This window comes from Protopterus annectens, chromosome 6.part1, assembly GCF_019279795.1.
Source record: "Protopterus annectens isolate FY-2018-M chromosome 6.part1, PAN1.0, whole genome shotgun sequence".
In the NCBI taxonomy this organism is placed as follows: domain Eukaryota; kingdom Metazoa; phylum Chordata; order Ceratodontiformes; family Protopteridae; genus Protopterus; species Protopterus annectens.
The window spans coordinates 300,655,848-300,681,045 of NC_056738.1; the positions used below are offsets into that span (position 1 = coordinate 300,655,848).

The 25,198-nt window shown below is 42.2% G+C and overlaps 1 protein-coding gene across 1 annotated transcript in view; it reads left to right on the top strand.

The window, feature by feature from the left end:
- The window catches only part of BARD1 (BRCA1 associated RING domain 1), a 597,047-nt gene that overhangs the window by 400,998 nt on the left and 170,851 nt on the right, over positions 1–25,198 (top strand). Inside the window, exon 9 of the mRNA XM_044075721.1 lies at positions 887–979. Coding sequence (XP_043931656.1) covers positions 887–979 — 93 coding nt within the window. The remainder of the gene's footprint in view (positions 1–886; positions 980–25,198) is intronic.

The window sequence follows — 25,198 nt, forward strand, 5'->3', positions numbered from 1 at the left end:
TAAAATAAAATAACCAAATGCAAAAAGGGTCATCATCTCCTATGCTGAGATATTAACTGACAAGCAAACCATCTACCACTGGATTGCTAATTTTATCATGTTTTGCCTTCAGGCAGTTCCCTGCTCATTTTGGAAAATGTTGTAGTTAAAGACCATTCAGCTAGGGTCACTGCTGCCTCTAAACTACTTAGTCTAGACTAATGCAAACTGGTGACTAACATTTCAAGACTCTGGCCTCATTTTGATACCTCAGTGTTTCAGGATTCTGTCTTGTGAGCTTTTTCCTTTCTAGACTTCTTTGATAGTGTACTGTTCAAGTTTCTAAACAACTGCAGACCCACCATAGAAGGTCCCTGGTATGTTTGTACAGTATAGATGGTCTATAAGAGGTCCTTATTTAGTGGTCACAATTTCCCTTCCAGTATCCCCTTGGCAGTTCCCTCTACCCAGAAGTTGACGTTCCCTGTGGGTAAGGTAAGAATGAACTCTTATATGACTTGTAACCACTGTCAATGTCTAGTTTTCATTCTTTTCTTGATTTTGCAGGAAGTGTGGTTGTTTTGACCTGGTGTGCTTTAGAGCTAGGCATGATAGAGTGTAGTGGTTACTTCTCTGTGTCTTAATATAGGGTGCAGGCAGTATCATGCACACACGGGCGAACAGACACACCCACACACACTCTACTCCCCCTCACACACACACACACACACACACACACACACACAAACCTGAGAGCTTCTGATTTGAGATGGGAGAGAAGATGCTCCCAATGTTAAACCCACAGAAGATCCCTTCACTCATAAATTAGTACTATACGTCTGTATAAGTTTTGTTTGTCTGAATTTGTTCATGGAATACTAACATCACTTTTGTTTTTGTCTTCCAGTGACTCACATCATTGTTCCAAATGAATCCGAGGTTAATGCCATGTCTTGTTTGCTAGGAATTCTGGCTGGACTGTGGATTTTAAAGTTCCAGTGTAAGTATCTTGTAGTGAACATCACATTGTGCAAAACGTCTGTTAAACTATAAGGAGAGAGCTTATTTTACTGATGTGACCTACATTCATTCTGAGTTCAAGGAGGTGGGTGTACATGTGATCAGGACTGGAGACTGACAGTGAAGCATTTATGTCCATCCCAAGATATTGATGGATGGATGTCCCAGGATTTGGGCTGTACATTCAGGTCTGTGAATATGTGCATAGTACAAACGCAGTAGGATGGGACATCATGTCCTACTTTCATATAACCTTAACTAGCAGATCTTGAAGACTCAATAAGTTTCCAATAGTTTATTTAGTTAAGTAGGTAGATGAGTGTTTTTGTTCTATTTGAACATTATGGTATTAGGGTATCTGAGATGGCGTCTCCAAGAGCTACTAGCTAAAGTGATTTTATCTCGACTTATCCTTTATACTCTATTTCTTGTTAGTCCTGTCATCTTCTGGGTCACAGGTGGGATACCAGACTTTACTCGAGCCTTCTGGATTACCTCTGTTTATTTTCACATAACCTCTGATGATCCTGGGACTTTTACATAAAATTGAGAGAGCAAAGGTCAGAAGTAGCTTGCAGTTTCTCAGAGGAGAGATTCTGACAGACATAGCTGGAAGGTCGGTAATTTAGGTGAGCCGGCATCAATGTCCTTTCTTTTCATTATTCTTTGATTTACAGGCATTTTTTTTCTTTTGCCAACAAGTTAATTTGTTGTTATGAGAAAGTGATTAAATGAAGCGACTCCAATCCCCTCCCATGCTATTGGAAAAGATCCCTTAAAGACTGATACATCAGGCTAATGGAGGACTTGACGGTAGTCACTCAACATGACTAGAAAGCAGAGTATTTAAAAACATAATGTTGGTCAAGTTTATGTGGAAACAGGGTTAACAGATTTCTGATTATTAAAACTTGCATCTGAGATTAGCTGCTTCTTCTGATCTGTGGGAGCAAGTTTTTTTTTTTTTTTTTTTTTTGTAAAGACACCAGGCAAGATTTTCTTGAGAGCTTCCAGAGATTAGTCTGCATTTGTCGATATGAGGTGATGTTTGTCTTCAACCAACATCACTTGGTTGCAGGTCAGCCTGGCACTAAGATTTTTCTTAGGTTTCCAGCTCTTCATCCATTTCCATAATGCACTGCATCTCCCAACTGTCAACAGATCTCTCTTGACATTTTTAGCTGACAGCAGAAGTGTCCCACCCAATGATCTCAGATTTCCTGAGACTCTTTCTTTGAAAAAGTATGTTTTTGTTAAGTATTTTTGGTAGTTATTCATCCATTTTTTGCTCCTATAGCCCCTTTTATCTTGAGGTTCCCAGTAATATCCCTCTGGGCAGAAACCGCACAAGTGGTAGGTTGGGTGGACCATATTAGCTGGCAATATCACATACACTATCCCACATCGGGGGATATTTTTATATGGCCTATCTCAGTAGAGCTACTGATGTCACATAGGACACCACATGTATGCGAGTTAACTGCAGTCCCTCTGCCCTTTCAATGTCCAAATGCAATGACATTCTGTTTCACAATTTCAGTCCCCTCCTCATCAGCGGGAACATAAAAATCATGAGTAGGAATCTCTCCCAGAGTTACTGAGATGGCAGAAAGACTCTCATTCCCATCTTTCCACCTTCCTGGCTATCACAATAACAGAGTCAGATGGGTCAGTTAACTCATGGGCTAGGCTCTGTGCTGTGTGTTTTGCTCTCCTAAATGTCAGTTGTTTCTAAACTTTTACTATTAAAGTTTGACGGGTTTTCTTCCTCCCCTCAGAGGCAAAGAACTTGAAAGGCCACAGAAGACCCCAGCCCTTAGGGTCAGAGCCCCTTTCTAAGCATTCAAATAATTCCCATTCAGATGTGCCCAGGAAGAGGAAAGTGTAGATGGAGGCATGTAGACACTAATTTCAGACTTTGATGAGGAGAAGGAATTCCCACATTACCCTCCAGGGTGACCTCAAATTCAGGGAAATATTGGAATCTTTGAGATAGAAGGGAACTTGGCCTGTAGAGACCCCTCCCCAATGAGAGAACAATTATGGAAGACTTTCAGACTGACCCACATAAAACTTGGGAGAATTTTCTGTACAGACCACATGGCTGACCAAGTTGTGGAGTTGGGATGGTGGGAAGCTTTTGTGGCTTAACACATTTTGAGGAAACCTGGCAAGGTGCTTTGACCACCCAAGGGCAGACTGTACTGGAGTAAGAACCTCCTTCAAGACTCTGATGGTAGCTATGGTAACAGAGGAGAGTCCTCAAATGTGAGCTGATTTGGTTCATCATCTACCTGATGAGGATTTGTGAGTGATAAACTTGATGGTGAAGCACACCTTTGTTTCAGGTACTTTTGCCTTAAGGACTTTCAGTTATCTGCCACGCACACATTTGTTTCTGGTGAGGGTTAGCTACCCATACCTCAGAATCTCTTAAAAGACAACTGAGCCCTGAAGCTCACAGACAGCTTAAGAAACAGATGTCGACCATGGTGAACACTATCATTCTGTCTATGCAGCTTCTACATAATGCAGCCAATGGGACATCTAGAGGTGCTGGGGCAGGCATCACAATGAAGCACTATGCTTGGCTCAGTCTTTTGTAAATATGCAAAATGCTTCATGGTGTCTTCAACTAATGCCATTTTTGGTGGCTTCTCATTGTTCGCATCCTAGATGGAGAAACTAGTCAAAAGCAATCAGGAAGGCAAAACCTTATTCGTCAGGAGTTGAGTTTGTGATCTCACGGAGGTCCTTCTGTAGGAGTCCGAAAAGCCCACAGAATTTGCGGTACAAAGGTTTTCAATGGCAGCCCTTTAACCATTTTCCAGATAGACATAGACACTCCTGTGGCAGAGGAAGACCCTTTAATCGATGCCATCTTTGAGGTAGAGGTGGTCTACAGAAACAAGTATTCCATAGTTCTTTTCAAGGGAAGCAAGAGAAGAGCCCCTGAGACCCTGGTTGTCTGACACCCTCTGGAAGCCAATAATGGTAGTCTCTTCCTGCATCAGGAAGCATTTTTGACCATGAAGCATAACAGATGAGTCACGGAGAAAATATTCAGGGCTATGCCATTCCTTTTTTGGAGTTACCAAAACTTAACTCCTCAGTATTACCAGACATCCCATCCCATCAGAAGGAGGTGGCCAAAACAGAAGCCAGGAACCTTCTTTCAGAAAGAGCCAGCTAGGATGCCCCTCCAGCCCAGAGCGCATACAGGGTTTACTCAAGATTCTTTTTTATTCCCAAAAAAAAACCTCTACCTCTAGCCAATTTTACCTCTAGCCAATTTTACATCTCAGCAGCCTGAATTTTTATGTAAAGAAAACCAACTTACAAATGGTCATTAATCAAATAATGGTCAAATATATGGAAATATAATAATCAAATGGTCAAATAAATAAATACCTATGTAAATAATTTCTTTCTCAAATCGTCCCTTAAAAAAGTTTTACAAATTTCATTTAAGCCACTTCTTAGGGAATAGATCTTTCATGGATTCAGTTCCAGCCACACTGAAATGCTTAACAAAAGAGAATTTAGACCTGGTCTCCGCTATTCTTTTTTGAAGGTTGTTAGCAATTTTTCACCAATTCCTGAGCAATTCACTGGGGCCCCTTAAGTGTATAAAGCCTTTCTAATGGGTACCTTTTTAACTTAACCTCCAGCTGTGGAATCTCTACAGGGGATCGGAGTTTCAGTTGAAGAGCTAAATTTACTTCCCTGTGAACCAACTTCTAAGGTAAACCTTAAGTTCTTACGTTGGAAAGCATTGCTCTTGGTAGCTGTCACTCCTACTAAAAGAGTTTCTGAGCTGCAGTTTTGAGCGTTAAACCTACATATCTGATTTTCCAGTCAGACAGGGATCCATTACAATCTAAAACTCATTTCCTGCCAAAATAGCCATGGAAGTGAATTTAAATCAAACGGCTGTCTGCCTGTATTTTATTCACAGTAATCCAGCAGAGGGAGGAGTATCTTTTACATTGTTTGAACTACAGTTACATTTGGACAAGTTAAAAGTTGTCATAAACAATTACCATCTGTTTGTATCGTGTACATTTAACACATTAGGCCAAAAGATGTCTCAAGTCACATTGTCCCAGTAGCTTTTTGTCTGCGTTATGTATTGAATACATCAAAGGTTTACCTAACAAATCTAAGGCACACACTGCCAGAACACTGACTGCCTGTCATGTTTAATTCTTAAATGCTTTTGATTGTGTAGCTGTGACTTGGGCTTCTCTACATACTTCTCAAGTTTGGCTCTGTAAGCTGGATGTGATCTGTAGATCTAGGTCTGCAGTCATCAGAGATGCTCCGTCATGCTGACATCAAAAAAGTACTTGACTCTATTCCGCTGGGTGAAGAGGATAGACTGGATCATGCAAATCATGAGAGCTACTTTTTTACCTCAAGAAATATTTTCATGATCTATATCTATTCACTTCAGCATCCCCTCCCACCTTCTCATGCCATTAGTAGTGGGAGACTGGGGGAGAGATTAGGGGACTGGATTTGTGTTACATATCTGTGCTCACTATTCATGAACACACTTGGATCTGGAGAAAAGGAAGAGCTACAGTGTGTTATAGAAGGTGGGGAGGTGCTAAAGCCTGGGAAAGTTTTTAGGTCTTGGCTGCTTAATGCCTGCGACAGCTAATCCTGCCTGTATAGTCAGTACATAACTTTTGTTATGTACTTGCAACATAAGATTATTTACTGCAGAAGAAAATATGGTGGTCACATGTAATATTTTACAGTCTGATTTTTATTGCATTGCAAAAATATGCACAAGAAACATAGGTTGGGGTATTTATAGTCAAAATGAAATAACGAGTAAATAGTTTGAAATCATCTCATATAAATTGGACTGATAAATGTTTCTTGCCCAGGTATCATTACTGACCTTTTTTTGAAGTTTGGGCATGAAAGTTGAAAAGTATATAAACTAGTATGTCAGAGGTTAGCTGCTTTTTAATTTACTGCACCATATCTCACTAGGGAAATGTGATTATTATCTATAAAACTTTTTATTGTTGTCTTGATAACACAGTAACAGTGTTTCAATTAGTTACTTGTAATATATCATTCCACGATGATGATAGTGTCCCTTATGCCACCCATCATTTACTTTACAAAATTTAGCACATCTTTCCACAGAAACTCAAATTAAATGTATCTTTGTCTGTTAATCTCGTCAGTTTCGTTTTGTATTAGTAAACACAGGTGATGTTTGCAAGTCTGGTATCTTAAAATTAGGCTGCTAGACAGCCTAACAGTTTGAGGTTTAAAACAAATTTTGCTTTAAGGACCTCAGTGAATATGAATTAACTGCCTGGGAACTGGGAAAATCTAAAGCCGCAACAACACAGAAAAGGCAGGCAACAGAGACGAGACAAAGCTAGATGTTAAGTTGTCTATCTCGCCTTCATTCTTGCTGGATGGGTTCGGAGCCGACCTCGGCTCCGACTCGGCCACTCTAAAAGCTCGAGAGTTGGTTCCACCGGCTCGAGGCTCCCCTTATATCCCACAATGCTAGGCGTGAGTTACCTCAGATCTCGTTTGCCGCTACAGCGATCGAGGTGTGTTTTCTACCGGCTCCAGGTTAGTGAAAGTTAGACTAGTTTAAATTCTTTAGACTTAAGCTAGCTTAGTGTATTTTTCTTTCCCCTTAGTGTAGTGGATATTATCCCTTCTACCTTTTATCCAGCCCCCTTTTTTCTAAAGAACTTATAGTTCTTTCCCTAAGGCCTTCGGCCCTTCCTTCCCTATCCTTAGGGTGTGTGTGTTTGATTAGGGAGTTTTAACTTAACTTACCTTTAGTTTAAATAATTCCCTTTGAACCCCTAACAGTGTAATCTGTGTGTGTGTGTTTCCTGTGTGTGATTACACTTCGGTTCCTTGAGTATGTCCAAGGATACAAAGGTCTCAGGCTTCAAGAAGTGTGACTCGTGCTGTCAGAAAATGTCTCTGACAGACGGTCACACTTCTTGTGTGTATTGCCTGGGACCTTTACCTGCAGGACTCTTGTGCTGTATGCCATGGCTTCAGCCCTAGAGTCCTGCAGGAGAAAAATAAACTCATTTTGAGGGGTTTGATTAAGCCTGAAGGTTCCCTTTCTGTGTCATCGGGAAACCTTCTAAGGCTTCCAAGACCTCGGCTCCAGCTTCAGAGTCGAGGCCTAAGGCTTGAAGCCTACTGCTTCATCGGCTCCGGCTGGAGCCGATGAGTCTGACTGCAGTATCTGTGGTTTCCTCAGCTCCGCCGGAGCCGAGGCATTACAGATTCCTGAGTCGGCTCCGATCAGACCATCGGAGCCGACATCTAGAAAGAGATCGAGGTCACCGTCCCTTGGCTCCGTTCATTCGGCTCCAGCGTCCCCTGCTGTCTGAACGGAGCCACAGATCTCACTCCTCCAGGTCATCGAGGCTCTCAGATCACGACCTCCAGAGGGTAGTGAGTAGACTTTTGAAGTCCGAGGCACTGGCCCAAATGCTCTAGAGTCTGACTCATCAGTCGATGCCTCAACTTGTTCCATAAATATTCCTCCTCCGACTCCTTTGAGCTTGAGCCGGGCGCCTCGGACCGAGACTGTGGTAGCCGGAGCCGATACAATTGTCTTCGCTCCGTCGCCGGCTCCGATTTCTTCTTTGAAGAATCTCGGCCGGGCTTCCCTCGTCGGCTCCGAGGGGTGAGTGGCATCGGACCCTTGTCCGACCCCCCTCTCCCTCTCGGTGCTTCGGCGCTAGTGAGTTCGGCTCCGACATCGGCCTCGGAGCCATCTCTGTCGGTGCCGAGGGAGGTTCTCAGCTTCTCGGAGCGGGGACCTCTGGCTCTGCCGGACAGGGGTGCGTTCGAGGTCATGCGGAGTGTGTTGGAACCTTGTTCGACTCCACAGTCGGCTCCGTCCGCCCCTCCCTCTTCGGTGCCTTTGGTTATGTCGACTCACTCCCTCATCCCAGACCGCAGAGAGCCAGCTCCTCAAGAATCCCCTGTGGGAATCTCATCCTCTTCCGAGGCCTCCCTGAATTGGCAGGGGAGCCCCTAGGAAGAGAAAGTGTAAGAGGAAGCACATAGACTCACCTGAGTCTGTCACCTCTGACACAGATTTAGAGGATTCCGAGGGTTCCCCACGTTCCCCTTCTGAAGATGTCTCTTTCGTAGACATTCTAGAGATCCTGAAACAGAGGGGAAATTGGCCAGCCCTTAACTCTTCGGAGGATGAATCTGTGTATCTTGAGGCGTTTGGCTCTCGCCCTTCCACCTCCTGGGTGTCCCCCTTTGATCCCCTCATGCAGGTGGTTGCAAAGAAGGCCTGGACGGCTCCTGATTCAGTGGACCCTACCCCCAGGAGACCTTCCAAATTTATAACAGCACCAACTGACAAGCAATTTCTCACAAAAGGTGTTTCTGTGGATGCTATGGTGGTAGCTGCTGCCACCAAGAAGGAACTAGCTGATCCTTCAGTGCCTGTTCATCCCCTAACAAAGAATCTAGGTCTATGGACAGGTACGGGAAGCGGATGTTCTCATCAGTGACCTTTGCTATGCGTTAAGCTGAACTACCTATGCCATTTTACTCGTCTTCAAAGAGACTTGATCAAAGAAGCGAGTGACATGTTGAAGGATCCTACGGCTGCGGGTTTTCAAGACAAGATGAACACTCAGCTGGCTACCCTGAACTCCATAGCTAACTCCTCCATGCGCCTCTGCTCTTATGCGGCTGATGGAGCGAGCAGGCCGCAGGGACAGGTGTGGCCTTACGCAGGCATGCCTGGATGCGGCTATGCAACTTTGCGACCCCTTTAAAACGCGTCATTCACTAATTCCCGTTTGATGGATCATCTCTTTTGGTCCTCAAGTGAAAGAAACCTTGACTAGGTGCGAGACAGATGGCAAGACTCTTTCTGCCGTCGGAGTCTGTTTTCTACTCCTTCTAGGCCTTACCCCAAAGGCCAGAAAAGTGGGAAAATGTGGTTCCGCAAACAATCTCAAGGGACTTCGCCTGACGACAGAGTCGGTTCCCGCCAGAGGCAGAGGGGGAACAACAATGGTAGACGCCGCCCTAGAGGCAGGGGGTCCGCAGAACCAGGGCAATCGAGAAGCCTTCTCTGATAAGCCCTTTCAGCATCCCTGAGGTGTTGCCCGACTGCCCACCTTCGGAGGCAGTCGGGGAAGATTGTCACTGTACCCAGAAGCCTGGCTATCCCTGACTCAAGACAAATGGGTACAGTCCATCATTTCGAAGGCTATTCCATTCCCTTCTCGCATTCCAAACCAATCAAAAATCCCTTCCAGATGTTCCACCCGCTCAAAGGGATCTTGCAGCTTTGGAAATTTCAAAGCTGCTTGCAAAAGAGCAATTCAGCCAGTTCCAGCAGACCAGCAAGGATCCGAATCTACTCCAGGTTCTTTTTAGTTCCAAAGAAAACAGGGGACTGGAGACCAATTTTGGATCTCAGTATCTTGAACAAGTCAGTCAAGAAAACAAGATTTCGGATGGTCACGCTGCAGTCCATCCTTCCCCTATTGGGAAAGGGAAACTGGATGTGCTCTATAGACCTTCAGGATGCGTACTATCACATAAAAATGAACAGACGCTCCAGAAGATTCCTCCGCTTCAGGCTGGGAACCAGTCATTTTCAATTCAGGGCCCTGCCCTTTGGTCTCACCACTGCCCCCCCGGTGTTTACCAAATGCATGGCAGTGGTAGCTTCTCACCTGAGACGCCAAGGATTCCAGGTGTTTCCATATTTGGACGACTGGCTCCTCACAGCTCCCACCAAGCATCTTCTTCTATTGGCCAGGGACTACACCTTTCGCATTTGTCAAAATTTAGGCATTTCAATAAATTACGAAAAGTCTGTTTTGTCGCCTTGTCGTACTATTACCTTCATAGGCGCAAATCTAGACACAGTCAACATGTCTGCGAGACTAACAGATCAGAGAATAACAGACATACACAAACTGGTCTCGCTCCTCTTCAGCAGCAACAGAATCAAAGCCAGGTTAGTTCTGAAAGTGTTGGGGATTATGGCGGCTGCCATACCTCTGCTTCCATTAGTCAGATTCCACATGAGAATCCTTCAATGGATGCTCTTCACGCAATGGTCATACCAGCAACTTCCGATGTCCCACACCATCATGATTACGCAAACATGCAGAAATCATCTTCTGTGGTGGATGTCTTCCCCTCAGCTCTTATTGGGAAGACCCTTTGTCCCTTCCCTCCGGTTGCTACTCTGACAACGGACGCCTCCCTGATCGGGTGGGGGGGGCATTATCAGGGCAGAACTGTCCAGGGCACATGGCAACCAGACGAATGCCACTTGCACATAAATGTTCTAGAGATGAGAGCAGTGCTTTTAGCGTTGCAAGCCCTTCAAGACTCTCTTCCCTTGGGAACGATAGCAATCCAGATGGACAATATGTCTGTAGTGTGGTATATCAACAAACAAGGCGGAACCAGGTCCTACCCCCTGTGTCGAGAAGCACTCAGACTGTGGCAATGGGCGATTTCTTCTCAGCGGTTTCTGATAGCAACGCACATCCCCGGGAAGTCCAATCAAATCGCGGACAAGTTGAGCAGAGCTATCCTCATGCCTCACGAGTGGTCTCTGAAAGACTCTGTTGTGAGAGAAATTTTTCTCAAGTGGGGTCAGCCTTGCTGCGACCTTTTTGCTACTCCCCAAAACAGCAAGTGCAAAGATTATTTCACCCTATTCCCTTACCAGGCCAGCTCAGCAGAGACGCTCTAGTCCAAGTTTGGCCCTGGGGACTTCTGTATGCATTTCCTCCCTTCCCACTAATCTCTCAAGTGATACAGAAAGCTATCGCTCAGAAGGCCTCGTTGATCCTCATTGCTCCTTACTGGCCTCGACAGGTTTGGTTCCCCTTTCTACATCATTTTCTGTTGGAGCGACCTTGGCATCTGGACCTAGTTCCAGATCTTTTGATCCATCAGTCGGGTCAGTTTCATCGCTCCCTTCCCTCTCTGAACCTCACTGCTTGGTTCCTCCAATTCCAACCTTAGCCAAGCTTCCTCAAATATCTCACTCTGTCCGAGATATTTTGATAGCTTCCCATAAATCTTCCACTTGAAAGATTTATTTGAGTAAGTGGAAACGTTTCGCCTATTGGGCTCAAGGAAGGGACATAGATCCTTTCACTGCTTCCATCCAAATGGTCCTTGATTTTCTAGCTGAACTCTTCCATGCAGGTTCATCTCCTTCTACTCTTAAAGTTCAATTGGCAGCTATTTCTAACTTTCATGTGGGCATTTCAGAGTCTGCCATAATGTCCCACAAGCTTTGCAAAGCCTTTTTGAAGGGAGTTTTTCTACTCAGACCTCCTATAAGAAATCCTCCTCCTCCTTGGGACCTAAATTTAGTTCTTAGTTCTTTGATTCTTTCCCCTTTCGAACCTGCAGCCTCCTGTTCTTTAAAATTGCTATCATGGAAGACACTCTTTCTGGTAGCTATTACTTCAGCTAGAAGAGTTTCAGAACTTCATGCACTCAGCTGTCGACCTCCTTATCTGTTGTTCCATAAGGACAGGGTATCTTTACGAGCCAACCCGTCTTTTTTACCTAAGATAGCCTCGGCGTCTAACCTAAATCAAAGCATTGACCTTCCTGTATTTTTTCCAGAATATTCTAACAGGTCTGAACAAAAATTGCATTGGCTAGATGTTCATCGTCAGTTAAGGTACTATTTGGATAGAACCAAACAATTCAGAAAATCTGACCAGCTGTTTGTCTCTTATGCAGAAGGCAGAAAGGGACTTTCAGTTTCAAAGGTATCATTATCTAGATGGCTAACATCTCTGATTTCCCTTGTTTATGAAATTAGACACCAAACGCTGCCTAACAAACCTAAAGCCCATTCTACCAGAGCTTTGGCTACTTCTATAGCCTTCCAAGACAGACTGCCTATTGACACCATTTGTGCAGCGGCTACTTGGGCTACTCCTCACACTTTCATTTCTCATTATAAGTTGGATTTAGCTTCTAGGCATAGAGCTAACTTTGGTTCCACTGTTCTCAAGAGTCTGTTCCGTTAGGCCACCCGGGACAAGGTGCTAGGGACGCGGTCCCATTCAGCAAGAATGAAGGTGAGATAGACAACTTAACATATAGAAGTTATGTTCTTACCATAACGTTCCATGTTAGTTGTCTTCTTCTCGCCTTCTTCTTGCATCCCACCCTCCTTCCCCCTGGCCTGGACAGACCTAGAGGAGTTTTGATTGTGACCTCTCTTTCTACCACCTCTTTACTTTAGGTATATGCTGCTGTGCATATTTTCCTGGATCAGGATGTAGGTCACCCTTCTCTTCTCCCTGGTTTATAGAGGTGGACTTTGTTTATAGTTATTCTGTTACTATTATAAGCTGGGCCTAGCTTACAAACGAGATCTGAGGTAACTCACGCCTAGCATTGTGGGATATAAGGGGAGCCTCGAGCCGGTGGAACCAACTCTCGAGCTTTTAGAGTGGCCGAGTCGGAGCCGAGGTCGGCTCCGAACCCATCCAGCAAGAAGAAGGTGAGAAGAAGACAACTAACATGGAACGTTATGGTAAGAACATAACTTCTATTTTTTAGAGGTGAACTAGACAATTTAATGGCTGGGTATTTTTCTCACAAACTCTAACTGTATTGTCCAATTATTTCTGCGAGGATACAAATCCTGGCCCAGGATTGTGTGTGTGTGTGTGTGTGTGTGTGTGTGTGTGTGTGTGTGTGTGTGTGTGTGTGTGTGTGTGTGTGTGTGTGTGACTGTGACCCAGCCAGTTTATTTCCCTTTCAATGAATGCCACTTTGTCAGAACCCTTTAAACAATGTGTATTGTCAATTAGTTTTTGTGTAGGAGCTAGGGGTAAGATAGCTGTATTAACTGTACTGATTTTTCAGTCTAAAACCTAGTTTATTGTTTTGGAGGGGGGCTGTTGGGCTTGATCAGTGTTAGTGGACAACAGGGAATGTTTGAGCAAGTTTTCCCTTTACTGCTGTATATTTAGAGATGTGGATGGAGTATGGAGGACTTGTTCCATTCCCCTTGCCATAGAGACATCAGTTAATTGCTTTTAGTATAACAACATAAATTTGATAAGGCAGGCATTCAGCTTGATTTTTTCATTAGTGTGCATGTCACATACTTGTAAGTGTGTACAGGCATATGACACATTATATGCGCATGTATTTAGATACACGTGTGAGAATATATATAACTGGCCTTCTTTATACATGTATATGTGTTTGTGTAGGTGTAATACGTGTATTGTATTTATGTCTGGCTACATATATATATAGATGTGATGTACAGACCTGTATACACGTGTGTATGGATATAGATCTAGAGATACAGACTGAGTAAGCTCCTGTTGCTTTCCCAGTGTTTTATAAATTGCAGATTGATTTTTTTTCTCCTATACTTTTAGAGCTGAATTGTCAGCAGTTGTGCCAAGACTAGCTTTATTGTACAGAAGAAGATGAACTCTGAACTGTTGTTAAGCAGCAGAGGATATTTTCAGTTCATGACAAACCACCAGAGCATTTTCTATTCTCTACTGCTGTATTTTGACTGTCAGTGTCTGGGATTTTAAATCAGTGTCACGAATGAAGTTCTTGTTGTAGTGCTCCAGAGAATGTCTGGCTTTGATCCAACCTGTCTGGCCAGAAGCATTTCTTGGCTTGCAGTTTGATGGAAGATTTCAAGCTGGCAGTGTTCTTTCATTCTTCACTTAGCTTACTGGTATTCAGTAAAAATGTGTGCTGTATTTGTATGTTAGCTGTTTTAATGACTGGAAGGTTTCACTGTGTCGCCACTACATTACCTCTTACAGGGAGTTGCCTAGAAAACACAGGATAAATTTTATCTGGATTAACTGTGATTTGTGTATCAGAAAACAGATGTTAGTAACATTGTATAAGAAAATGAAATGTCAGAAAGTCAGTAAATCTTAATTTAATCAAGAAAATTAACAGCCAGCTAATAAATAACAGCTAATAATTCAGCAGATATCTAATCAATATGTTATCCTTTACGATACATCAAGCTCAGAATTAACAGATGTTTGCCAGCAGTATTTCTAGAAGGTCTTCAGGCAGAGTTTCAGTGCATCTGTAGTGGTAACTTGAAGGTTGGGATGAATTAGTGTACAGATTTATTTGTCTTGAACACAGACATCTGTATTGTTCTGTGGTTTACATGCTTACCAAATGATCTATGCTGTAACCATTCAGTCTTGCAAAAGGAGCACTGATGGCATGTGCTGTCAAGTGCATGTGAAAGCCAGGATCATATACTTTGGAACATTGAATTGAAAAATCAGGTGCCTGACATCCAAGTCCTTGGCACATAAAGCTTATCTTACTAAAGAGGCATTTGCAGTGTTGATAAGGACAGCATCTATATAGTGCTGCATGCTCTTTGGAGTTTGGCACCTTAGAAACTAGAAAGTGTGCAGCCTCATAACTGACTGAAGTTGGTGGTGTTCATAAATATGGTCACATTACCACATGAATGTAATGAGTCTATGTCATCCTGTGTTTGGATTTTAGTTTAATGTGGCATGTTTGGTGAAGTAATGCAATTAGTGAAGATTACAGTATAGACAGATATCCACTCTGAGGCAATGCTGGTGTAGTAATAAAGATAAAAGTGATATTTACCAGAAGCTCATCAACTTAACTAAAAAAACAAAATCGCCTAGATCTCGATCTTTCTTCAGTGAATCATTGAGTAATGCCCAGTGGAGGCTATAAATGAACTAACAATCTAAGTCTTGAATAGATATATAATATGGGTCTAATTTGATTCACTGAAAACTCATTTCACTGAATTTCAAAACACTCGCAATAAATCGCTGAAAGCTCAGATCACTGAAAACTCATTTCACTGAATGTAAGTACTGTTGGGCAAATAAAATGTATATGCCCTTTTCCCCACTGTAGTGCGATCCTGGAGTTGGTATATATAGTTAGGGAGGATGTGGGGGGGCATGGAAGGGTGTACACCCCCCCCACCTACTTTTGGATTTATATTGTTAACTTTCAGTGAAATAAGATTCATAAATATAAAAGCTAAAGGCAGGGTACCTTTTTAGCTAGGCCAATAGCCTAGTACCTACCTATGAACCTAAGTAGGTGGGGGGGCCACACACCCCCAGTCAGGGGCTGTGCCCCCCACCCAACTATATATACTAATTCCAGGATCGCACTACAGTGAGGAAAAGGGCATATACACTTCTTTTTGCCTCTCCCAAATATTCTGTTCCAGAGTGTCTTGTATTTTCCTTCACATGACTTTCTCTGCAGTTCAGTCTATTTTGGCTTCTGCCATGATATCCTCACATTTTATCTGTCCCACAGTGTGTATCCTATAACCCATGTCAGATGATTCATCTCCATCATCTTGAACGTCCTCAGCTGCTGTACCATCACTGCCCAGGTTTCTGTGCCAGACATAAGCACTGGTTGCACAACTGTTTTCTATATCAAAGTGTGATATACTACCCATGACATTTTGTGCCAGTTGGCTGCAACACCTTGGACTCTAGTTTTGGCACCCTCATTTAGATTTCCCTTCTCCTCAACCAGACCTCCCAGCTTCACAAAGCTGTTAACCTGTTCCACTATTTTCATCTTCTGATTTACCACATTTGCTGCCTTGAAAGCTGTCATGTCTGTACTAAGTCTACCTTCAGTTTTGCTTTCCATTCCCCTGTGATTTGCTGAAGGTATGGGCAGATCTTGCTTGTAATGCTGTATCGTCTACATACAGCAGCTTTGTTTCTCTGTCCCGTCTGACCTGTGTGGTGGTGGTGCAATCCATTGCCAGTATGAACAGTAGTGGGGTTGGAGCTGAAACCTAATGAATACCAGTTCCCACTGATCTCACGTCTGTGAGACCAAAGCACTGTTGGCATTAGGTCCTTGTTCATAGCGTCCACTAACTCTGCCTTTGTTTCTGGGACGTCATGCCATCTCAGTACTAACCAAATCAGCTTTCTTGAGACCTTCCACAAAGTATAGGAATGCCCAGCTGTATTCTTTCCCAGTCTCCAACTTCCATGCAGTAAATATTTCACTGCAAACATTGGGTCAGTGGTATTGCATCCTAATCTGTATCCAAACTGCATATCTACAATATTACTTTCTAGTACTCTGCAAATTTATCAGTCACCCTCTCCTGTACCTTCATGTAATATGACAGAAGTTTGATACTGCTATACTGCCCACGGCTGTGAGTGTCCCCCTTGTTCTTGTACATTGGCACTAAAATGCTTATTCTCCTGTCATTTGGAATGTACAGCTATGTACACACCATGGTTAAGATTTGTAGTTTTAAACATTTTTCTATTAAGCAGTGAAACCAAGTGTATGAACAAATAAATGACAAAACTACCCATTTCAGAACATTTCAATCAACTGTAATGACTATACTATACAACATTTTAGTTGGTGTAGAGGACTGAGGCTCTTGTCTTCTGTAGCCATGGTTCAGAGTTTGAGCTGAAGCAAGTTAATTAAGCTGCCATCACTAACTAGGGAATTTCTCTCTCACAATATACAGACACGCACACGCACGCACACCTTGAAGTTGTATCTGCTGCATTAAAAAAAAATCCTTTAAGGGAATCTGGTCCGGTTCCAGAGCTCATAAAAGCAGACATAATGCTGCTCTAATGCTCGTATGCTAAATCCTAAACATAATGCTGCTCCGTGTGCATTCCAAAGCTCGTAAAATCCTAAAGCAGATTTCCTGCTCCTAAGCTATTGTATTAAATCCTAAGCTAGAGAAAACAAATCCTCATTGTTCTACTTGTATGCAGTGTCCAAAAGCAGTAAGATACATGAAGATGTAACATAAAGAAAGTGCATCCTTAAGGCAGAAGCAGTAGGTAAAAATACTAAACGTAAGGAACTTTTAATGTAATTAAAAAAATCATTTTAAAATTAATGTTAAGGCTGGATCCACCCAGCCAGCGGCACCAGCTCTGGCCATTCAGGAAACCGTCACCACAAATCTGACACAATTTCTAGTCTGTCCTCCCCTAGAGTAATAGTAAACTGTGGATACTAAGCCAAGAGCCTTTGCTGCTCTGGCCTTTCCCCTTGTCTTCTGGACATGCAGAATATCAAGTCTCCTCCTGATCGTTATGTCATCCAGTTCCATACTTTCTGTCAGTGAATCTATATTCACTAAAGCAGTCCTTTGTTCATTTTTGGTTGGTTTTACATCCAGCTTTCATTCAACAGAGCTATCCTAGGTAACCTAGGCTGGACAACAACCAGCTAGTAACTTATTGATATAGTGTCTGTTGGGCTGTATGGTGGGGCAGACACTAGCCAGTAGGTATATAGATCCCTCTTCCCATTAGTATACGTCCCCAGTAGTTCGGAGTAGGCCAGGTCCTCAGCCCAGTTAGCACCGTCTATACCCATACCCGTTTTTGGCAAAATTAATCAACCAAATCATCTAGATCCAATTTTTACACCTTCTGCAGCTCATAGTCCATCATCTGTTATGCAATCTGGAGGATACCACACCACAATTTATGCATGAGGCAGCTGGTGTATATGACTGTTCCCCCAATAAGCACCCCCCTAAAGTCTGTGATACTGCCTATGACTCCATTCATTTTTTTAGGCATTCTATTGGCATGCCTCTCAAGTTCAGCTGGGAGAGCTGCACTTGAATCCTTGAGGCAGATTTACCCAGCATGTTTTTGGAAGGTGGGAGGAAGCCCAAGCAGCCTCTGGAAGATCATGCAATGTTAGTACATGTTAGTGTGTGTTAGCACTTAACCATCTAGGATGCATCATAAGTATTTTATCTTGCTAGCAAGGAGTACTGTCATCTAGTGAGACATAAGACTTGATGTTTTGCAGTAGGTGGAGCAGAACAGAACTGAGTTTTTCTTGTTAGGTTAAAAAAAATACTATTTCCAAGCTGATTAAGGTTGAAAAATGGGAATACAAATTAGCCAAATGAATGTCACTAGCAGCAAATTTCTTCAATACTATAGTAAAATGTAACCTTCTTCACTGGGTTTCCACTCATTCACCAGAAATGCTGTTACTACTCTGTCAAGACAGGAAGGATCTCTCCCTTGAAATCCCATTTTTTATATTCATCAGCAGATAGCTTACTTTGTACATGGAAACTGCATAACAGAGAGAACACACAAGAAGCTTCTGCACAGGTACAACAGCCGTCTATCGCAGTCCTTAATATGGTTATCAAATGACCAGTACCTGCTCTTGCTATATTACAGTGGAGTTGTTGTTAACACATTGTTTAAAGTACATCTGGAAATGCTAAAAATGTCCATCATAGGAGGTTACTAGGCTGATTGCCCTGGGGCCCTTACAAGCCTAGCCAAGAGTTTATTCCCAAAAAAAGAAACCTCAGTTAGCACCTGTCGCCCCTGTCAGTGAGGGACAAAGGTGGAACCCCTGGGACAAATTTGTGGTTTCCCATCCACTCATCAAGGTTGCGCTTGAAGAGGGTCAGCGAGGTACTCTGTTTGACATGTATGGGAAGTCCTATTCCAGAGATGGGGCAGCCTCTGGGAGACAAACCTGTCTCTCCAGCAGGTTTTGTTGCTGTCTCATATTAGATTTAGGCCTATCATGGGGGTAAAGCATGAGGAGTTAGAATTACAGATATGGAACGTCTCTAGTAGGGCAGGGTCCAATATTGCCTTGTAGGCGAGACACAGATCACCTCTGAGCAGTCTGTATGATACCGAATAAAGCAATAGTGATTTGAGCCTGTCCACATAAGACAGGTGTTAGAAGCCATGGATTCTCTCTCTGAGGTATTTCTGTGGCCTTTTCCAGTTGGTGCAGGTGCTTGGAGAGGTACATACCAAATGGGGTGTTATACTCAATTATAGGTTTAATGAGGGAGGAGTACAGAGAGGTAATAACCTGATATAGCATCAGATTGCTTGCACACATTTTGTACAGTTTTGTCCAGTCTGTAAACTGTGACTTTATTTGGACAATATTGCAAACTTTAGGCACATATGTTCCAAAGTTTACTTAGCAAATTACAGATATAACAAATTGCTGCTTTACATTCAGGTGTGCAATTTTTAGCCATAGTATGCACAATGCATTAAAAAAAATCAGCTTGAAATATCATTAATTATCCCAGCTTTTTAAAGTATCCCTCTTTATTATTAACAGCTTGTCTACATAAAGAAGTTTAGATGTGGATCATAAGGATGAGAGCTGCAGCATAATCCTTGCACATGGTAATCGGCCAAAAAGGGACGCCAGTCCTTCCAATCTGACTCGTAGAGCAGTCAGTGATCCTCCGAGAGGAAGTGATCTGCAGCCTATACCAAGAATGTTGGCTTGACTTCTGACTGTAAAAAGGAGTGCGTCATGCATTGCCTTCAGATTTTTTACACAAGAAGCATATGATCATTTTTTTCAAAGGAACTCACTCCCACCAACCATTCGTACCACCTCTAACCACTACACATTTAAAAACTCTCTTCATACATACCTGAGGTCCCAATGGGATTGCTCTTGCTCTCTCCCCTCATAATTTAATTATATCTCATCATCCTTTACATTTTGATACGTATCTCTACCTATTAATCCAAAGTTCCATCAACATACCTACTCTGTAAGGTTTTTGATGTCTGCTTGAATAACTCCTCTAGATGTATATCACATTACCCCTTCTTTTTCCTACCTCTCATTTATCCCCATCATACTGTACTGATTAGAATGCTTTTGAATTTTGAACTTAAATGTTTTTATGTTTTTACTCTCTACAATCTTTTTGTATTTTTATATTTTTATATTTGTATGCACCTAATTTTTGTCTGTATTGGAGCTTTTCTCCCCAGGACTCCATTGAAAACGGGTTCTTTTGGCCCAATGGACTATCCTGGTAAACCAACTGCAAATAAATAAATAAATAAATAAATAAAAGGAATCTATCCGTTCCTTCTGGGCTACTTCAGAAGAGCGATAAATACCCTGTTTGGACCTTTTCTGTTTCCATTGTACTGCTTAAAGTTATTATTTTCATTGAATTCTGTTTTTCTTTTTCTAGTAGCCTATGATGTCTTTTGAAATAAATCACCAAAATGTATGCCTTTAGTTGACATCTTCCCCCAAAATACTTCCATGTACAGTGCTTTTTTTCCCTGAGTAAAGATCATAAACTCGCAGTTGCAAGCAATGCAAGACTCGGCAGAAAGGCCTTAATGTGTTGCACCATTAATCTCAGGATCTTTATGGAACATAAAAGCCTTCTCATTCTGAGGATCAGGAAACCTGACCCTACCCTGCCAGACAGTGTTCCACAAGTTAGGGTAGATAAAGTAGTCCCTCAGGGAAAAAGCAGACATTAGAAGATAAGTAAATCAAAAAATGTGCTAATTAAAGAAGGCACATGTAGGTAGTGCATGGCTTTAGAGACCCTGCCAGTCTCTTGCAGTTGGGAGTTCTGGCACTGGAGAGGCAGATCTTCATCCACTGTTAGTTTGAATGCCTGTATTAATAGGGTCCTCCCCCCATGTTATCCTCCTTGGAAACAAAGAGGAGACCCTCCACATCAGAAACTAATCAGATCTTTATTTTGTGGATTCCAGTTTCTAGGCTTAATTGAGGAGGCACCAGACTTACATAGGACAGTGGTTTCTCTTAGGTAATTAGTCAGATCTACAATCCAGAAACCACCTATGGTTTTACTAGAACATTCTAGAGAAATTGCTACTGCTGCTTTGTCAGAACAATCCCTGCCATTTTGAGGTTCTTGACTATACTGAAGTCTGACCACTGAGCTTCCCTTCTAGTATCATCTGCCTTGGCCTCGGCATTCTTACGTTAAAAATAATTCACAGAGAAACCTAGCGCCAGACATCTGCATCCTGTGCATCAGTTGTGACCACTTCATTTAAAATTAAAAGGAATAATTTCCCTCAGTGGTTGTCTGCATTTCAGCTAGAGAATGAGACTAATTTGACCTGTATGAACCAAATATACTCCCCACTGGGTACAACTTGGGTAACTAGGGCACTAATACCTATACAAAAATCCTTGGGCCCCCTGTGATATTGATGGATGCAGTCAGGGCATTTGACTCAACACACTTGCTAATAATAGGAATAAGTTTACACTACTAATCTTAAATTCAAGCCGTCTAATTTGATACAGTATCGAAACTCCTAATGATGTGGACATCCTACAAAAGGCCCTAACTGAGACAGATGCCTGGTGTCAAAACCATGGCCTCACGCTCAGTGCCAAAAAGTGCATTGTCATCCCTTTTGGTAAAAACTCTGTACCCATGAACTACCACATAGGCGGTAGTCTACTTAACACCGAAAGGGTGATAAGAGACCTTGGGACACAGTTAGACAGTAGTCTCTACTTTGATCACATCGCCACAGTAGTCAGGAAATCCTATGTGGCACACTTCATCACAAAAGGTTTCTCATCCAGGAAAAAAAGAGGTCATTGTTCCCCTCTACTCGTCACTCAGACCTATTATAGAGTACAACGCCCCTTTTGGTATGTACCTCACAAGACCTCTACAACAACTAGAAAGGCCGCAGAAATACCTCACAGAGGATTACCTGCCTCAGACAGATACCCTACTCAGACTGTCTCAAAAAACTCTAGCTTTACTCCGTCGCATATCACCTACTCAGAGGCAATCTCTATCTAACTACAAAGCTATGTCAAACCCAGAGCTGTTGGACATGCTCCACTTAAAGAATTCTCAGTCGCTCAGAGCTACACACTCTAGGGACCTAAACCTTGTCACCACAATAAACAGAACATGCTGGAGGGATAGATTCCTGTCCCAGAGACTTCCCATACTCTGGAACAAACTACCTATCTATATCAAACAGAGCTCATTAGCACTCTTCAAGAAAAATTTTGTTGATTGGATAGGAGATAGGAAATTCACCCCGAGGATCACCTCTGTGGCTCTGCTCGACAGGGGCACAGGAAAATAATTTTCTTGGGTGGCAAAAGCCAGGGTACCTTTTTGGCTAAGCTTATATAGACCCTAGGGCCAATAGCCTAGTACCTACCTATGGACCTATAAAAGTACTTGCATTCAGTGAAATGAGTTTTCAGTGATTTGAGCTTCCCGCGATTTTTTGAGGATGAATTGAAATTCAGTGAAATGATTGTTTAGTGAATCAAAGTAGATATATATATATATATATATATATATAACAACACGTGTATATATAATACAGACACGCACACACACACATACACACATATATGTATTTTAAGTGTTTTTGGTAGGAGACAAGCTCATGAACCCCCCAGTGTGGTGAGAGTTTCCATCTACGCCTACTGTACCTGAAACATAACTTCACAGTCACACAACCTCAGAATATTGGAAAGCTCTAAAGCTTTAAAGCCACAGCAGTAACAGAAGCCATGTGGACGGTGATTTTCAGTGAGAAGTTGCAATCATCAAGTTGCAACTTGCGGACTCGTGTTTGGTGAGTTGCAACCTCATTCACCATTGCACTGTTCTGAATATACAGAAACCGGTCCCATTGCAAGAAAATCTCTGTATGGATATGATCATAACATAGCAGAGATTTACAGCTCACAATGGACAAACACAAGGGCATGGCAAACAGTATAATAGTACAAAAATAAATGAAGTCCCCTCAAGGAATTAACTGAGCCACTTGGGATGCTTCTTCAGACCATATTAAATCAGAACAATTAAAATGTATTTAAAGGAAACAAGGAGTCATTTTAACCAGTGACAGACATTTCCTAATTAAGCAGAAGAAAGCAAGAAATAACAGTAGTAATTAAACATATCATCTGAACAATTCCCTTAACTTCAGGTCTGGTTTTAATGAACCTTTACCATTCAAGCCAGGCATTTTGTCAGCCTGAATCTTGGTGATCCAGTGTAATTCCCTGTTCTCAGTGTGATTTTTAACATCTCCTATACATAAACCTAATTCAGTATTTTCAATAAAGATGAAATTAAAAACGTGAACAATCAAACTCAATAACATGTTTAGCTTAGGCATTCCCAGTGTCGCCCTTTTGAATGATGTACAAATGTTCCCTTATTCTTTCAAAAAGCAGGTGATTAATCTTGCCCACATAGAAGCAAGTGCATGATTTACATACAGCCAAATAAACTATGTTAGGGGTCCGACAGTCTGCAACTACATTAAAAGTAGAATTAACACTAGAACTTGGGTGGACAAATATGTTAGAAGTATCAATATGAGCCCAAAAAAGCTGCATCTATTGCAGCGGCATGTGCCACAAATAGCAAAACATTCCTTGGAAGGTAAAAAAATTTAGAGGTGTAACACAGCTGCCGTTTAAGGGATTTCTTATTTTTGTATCTAATACAAGGTCTCTCACCAACTATATTCTTAATGTTGTCATCAGATGTCAGAATGTGCCAGCTGGATTTGATAATTTCACGTATATACTTATATCACTGGCATACGATAAAGTTAAAGAAGCAAGACTGCCAGCTACCCTTGCACCTCTATCACTAGCTGTAACACAAGTATGGGTACTCGCATTGACTCCAGAAAAGTAGGGTCTGGCCCTATCAGATCTCAAGTGCAGTACTTCACTGCACATATCATCAACCTCCTTCCGCATAATTTAGATCATGATAATTTGAATCCTTGCCTCTCCATCTAACCTTCCATTTAAAGTCAAGGTAATTGAGAAGGTTGCTCATTTGCAGTTTGAGTCTCTGATTACATACCATGTATATGATGCATTCCACTCTGGTTCTTGCACTAGTCTTCGCACTGAGAGAGAACTTGGCACTGGTCTTTAATTATTTCCTAATGGCAGGAGATCACTGGTTCGTAGGGAATTGTTAGGTTTGCAGTCCAGGAGAACATTGAGGACCCTGGACCAACTTCTCAGTTGTCCCAAGCACTGTAAGATCATTCACTAGGCAAATGAAGACTGGGGGGAATCAAAACCTGTGCCACCAGAAGTAACGCATTAACTTCTTACCTCCTTAATTGTCTGTCACGTGCCAGACTGGTATTATTCTGGTTTGGCTCTCTTTGATATCTTTTCAGTATTTGTCATGGTTGAGCACGCTGTTGTTCTTGATCAACTACAAAACCTCATGTGAAGCTAAGGGAACTGTTCTAACATGGTTTGCCTCCTGCTTTTCAGATTGTACTCAGCAGGCTGTGCCTGCGATATATTCTTCATCGTTTTATGCTGTCACATTTGGAGTTCTACAAGGTTCCATTCTGAATGCACTGCTTTTCTCTTCATATGTATACTCTTCTTGGGTGATTTCATTAGAATAAGAGGACTTCAGTGTCACTATATTGATTATGCTTATTTATCAGGAAGATTTCTCCATTGTGGAATTAAGGAGGAGAAGACTTGAAATGCATCTAGGATTGGATGACTGCTAATCATGTGAGGCTTAACATGACCGAAAATTTTGTCACGGTTGTTCATGCCAGTTCAGGTGACCAAATTGAGCAGCCCTAAATCCAGCCATTGTTTAAAATGATAATAGGCTAGGATTTGTGAAGGTTATTGTAATGAGTAATTACTGATGACAGGTCGAAACTCTGTGAGCAGGTGTCCTCTATTGTGAAAATATCTTTTTCTTCATAACACCTATCATCAAACATCATCTTCTTCCAGAAGGTCTTTTGGTAATGATGCATGTCCTGTGATCACACCAGGAGCACTTGCTTATTTGGCTTTGTGCACCTTTGCAGATGAGCTAGAAAGCAGAGATAATCTAATGTAAAAAGCGAATGAAGACATTGACTTTTGTGGTAGGTTGTCAAGGAAGACGGGCTTATACTTAAAATCTGGACAGCAGATCCCATGTAGTATGACTTTCGTAATTTCACATGGAATTTTTAGATGAACTCCTGACTTGTCATTTCTGAAGGTCCTCTCCTTCACTGCTAGATGGTGGATGAAGGCTCCAAGTCACTGTGTGCAACATAATTCATTTGTGGGCTGAAGCAGCACTTGTGTCAACCATCTGTGCTGGACTTTTGTACTAAGCAGAAAAGGAAGCTTCTCTGGTAGTCCAGACAGAAGATCTGCCGATAGCAGACATAGTATAATGGGTTATCCTTTCTTAGGATGCAGAAACACTCTAGTGAGACACATTACGCGTGAAAAACGGGAGAATACTAATGACATGTAGATG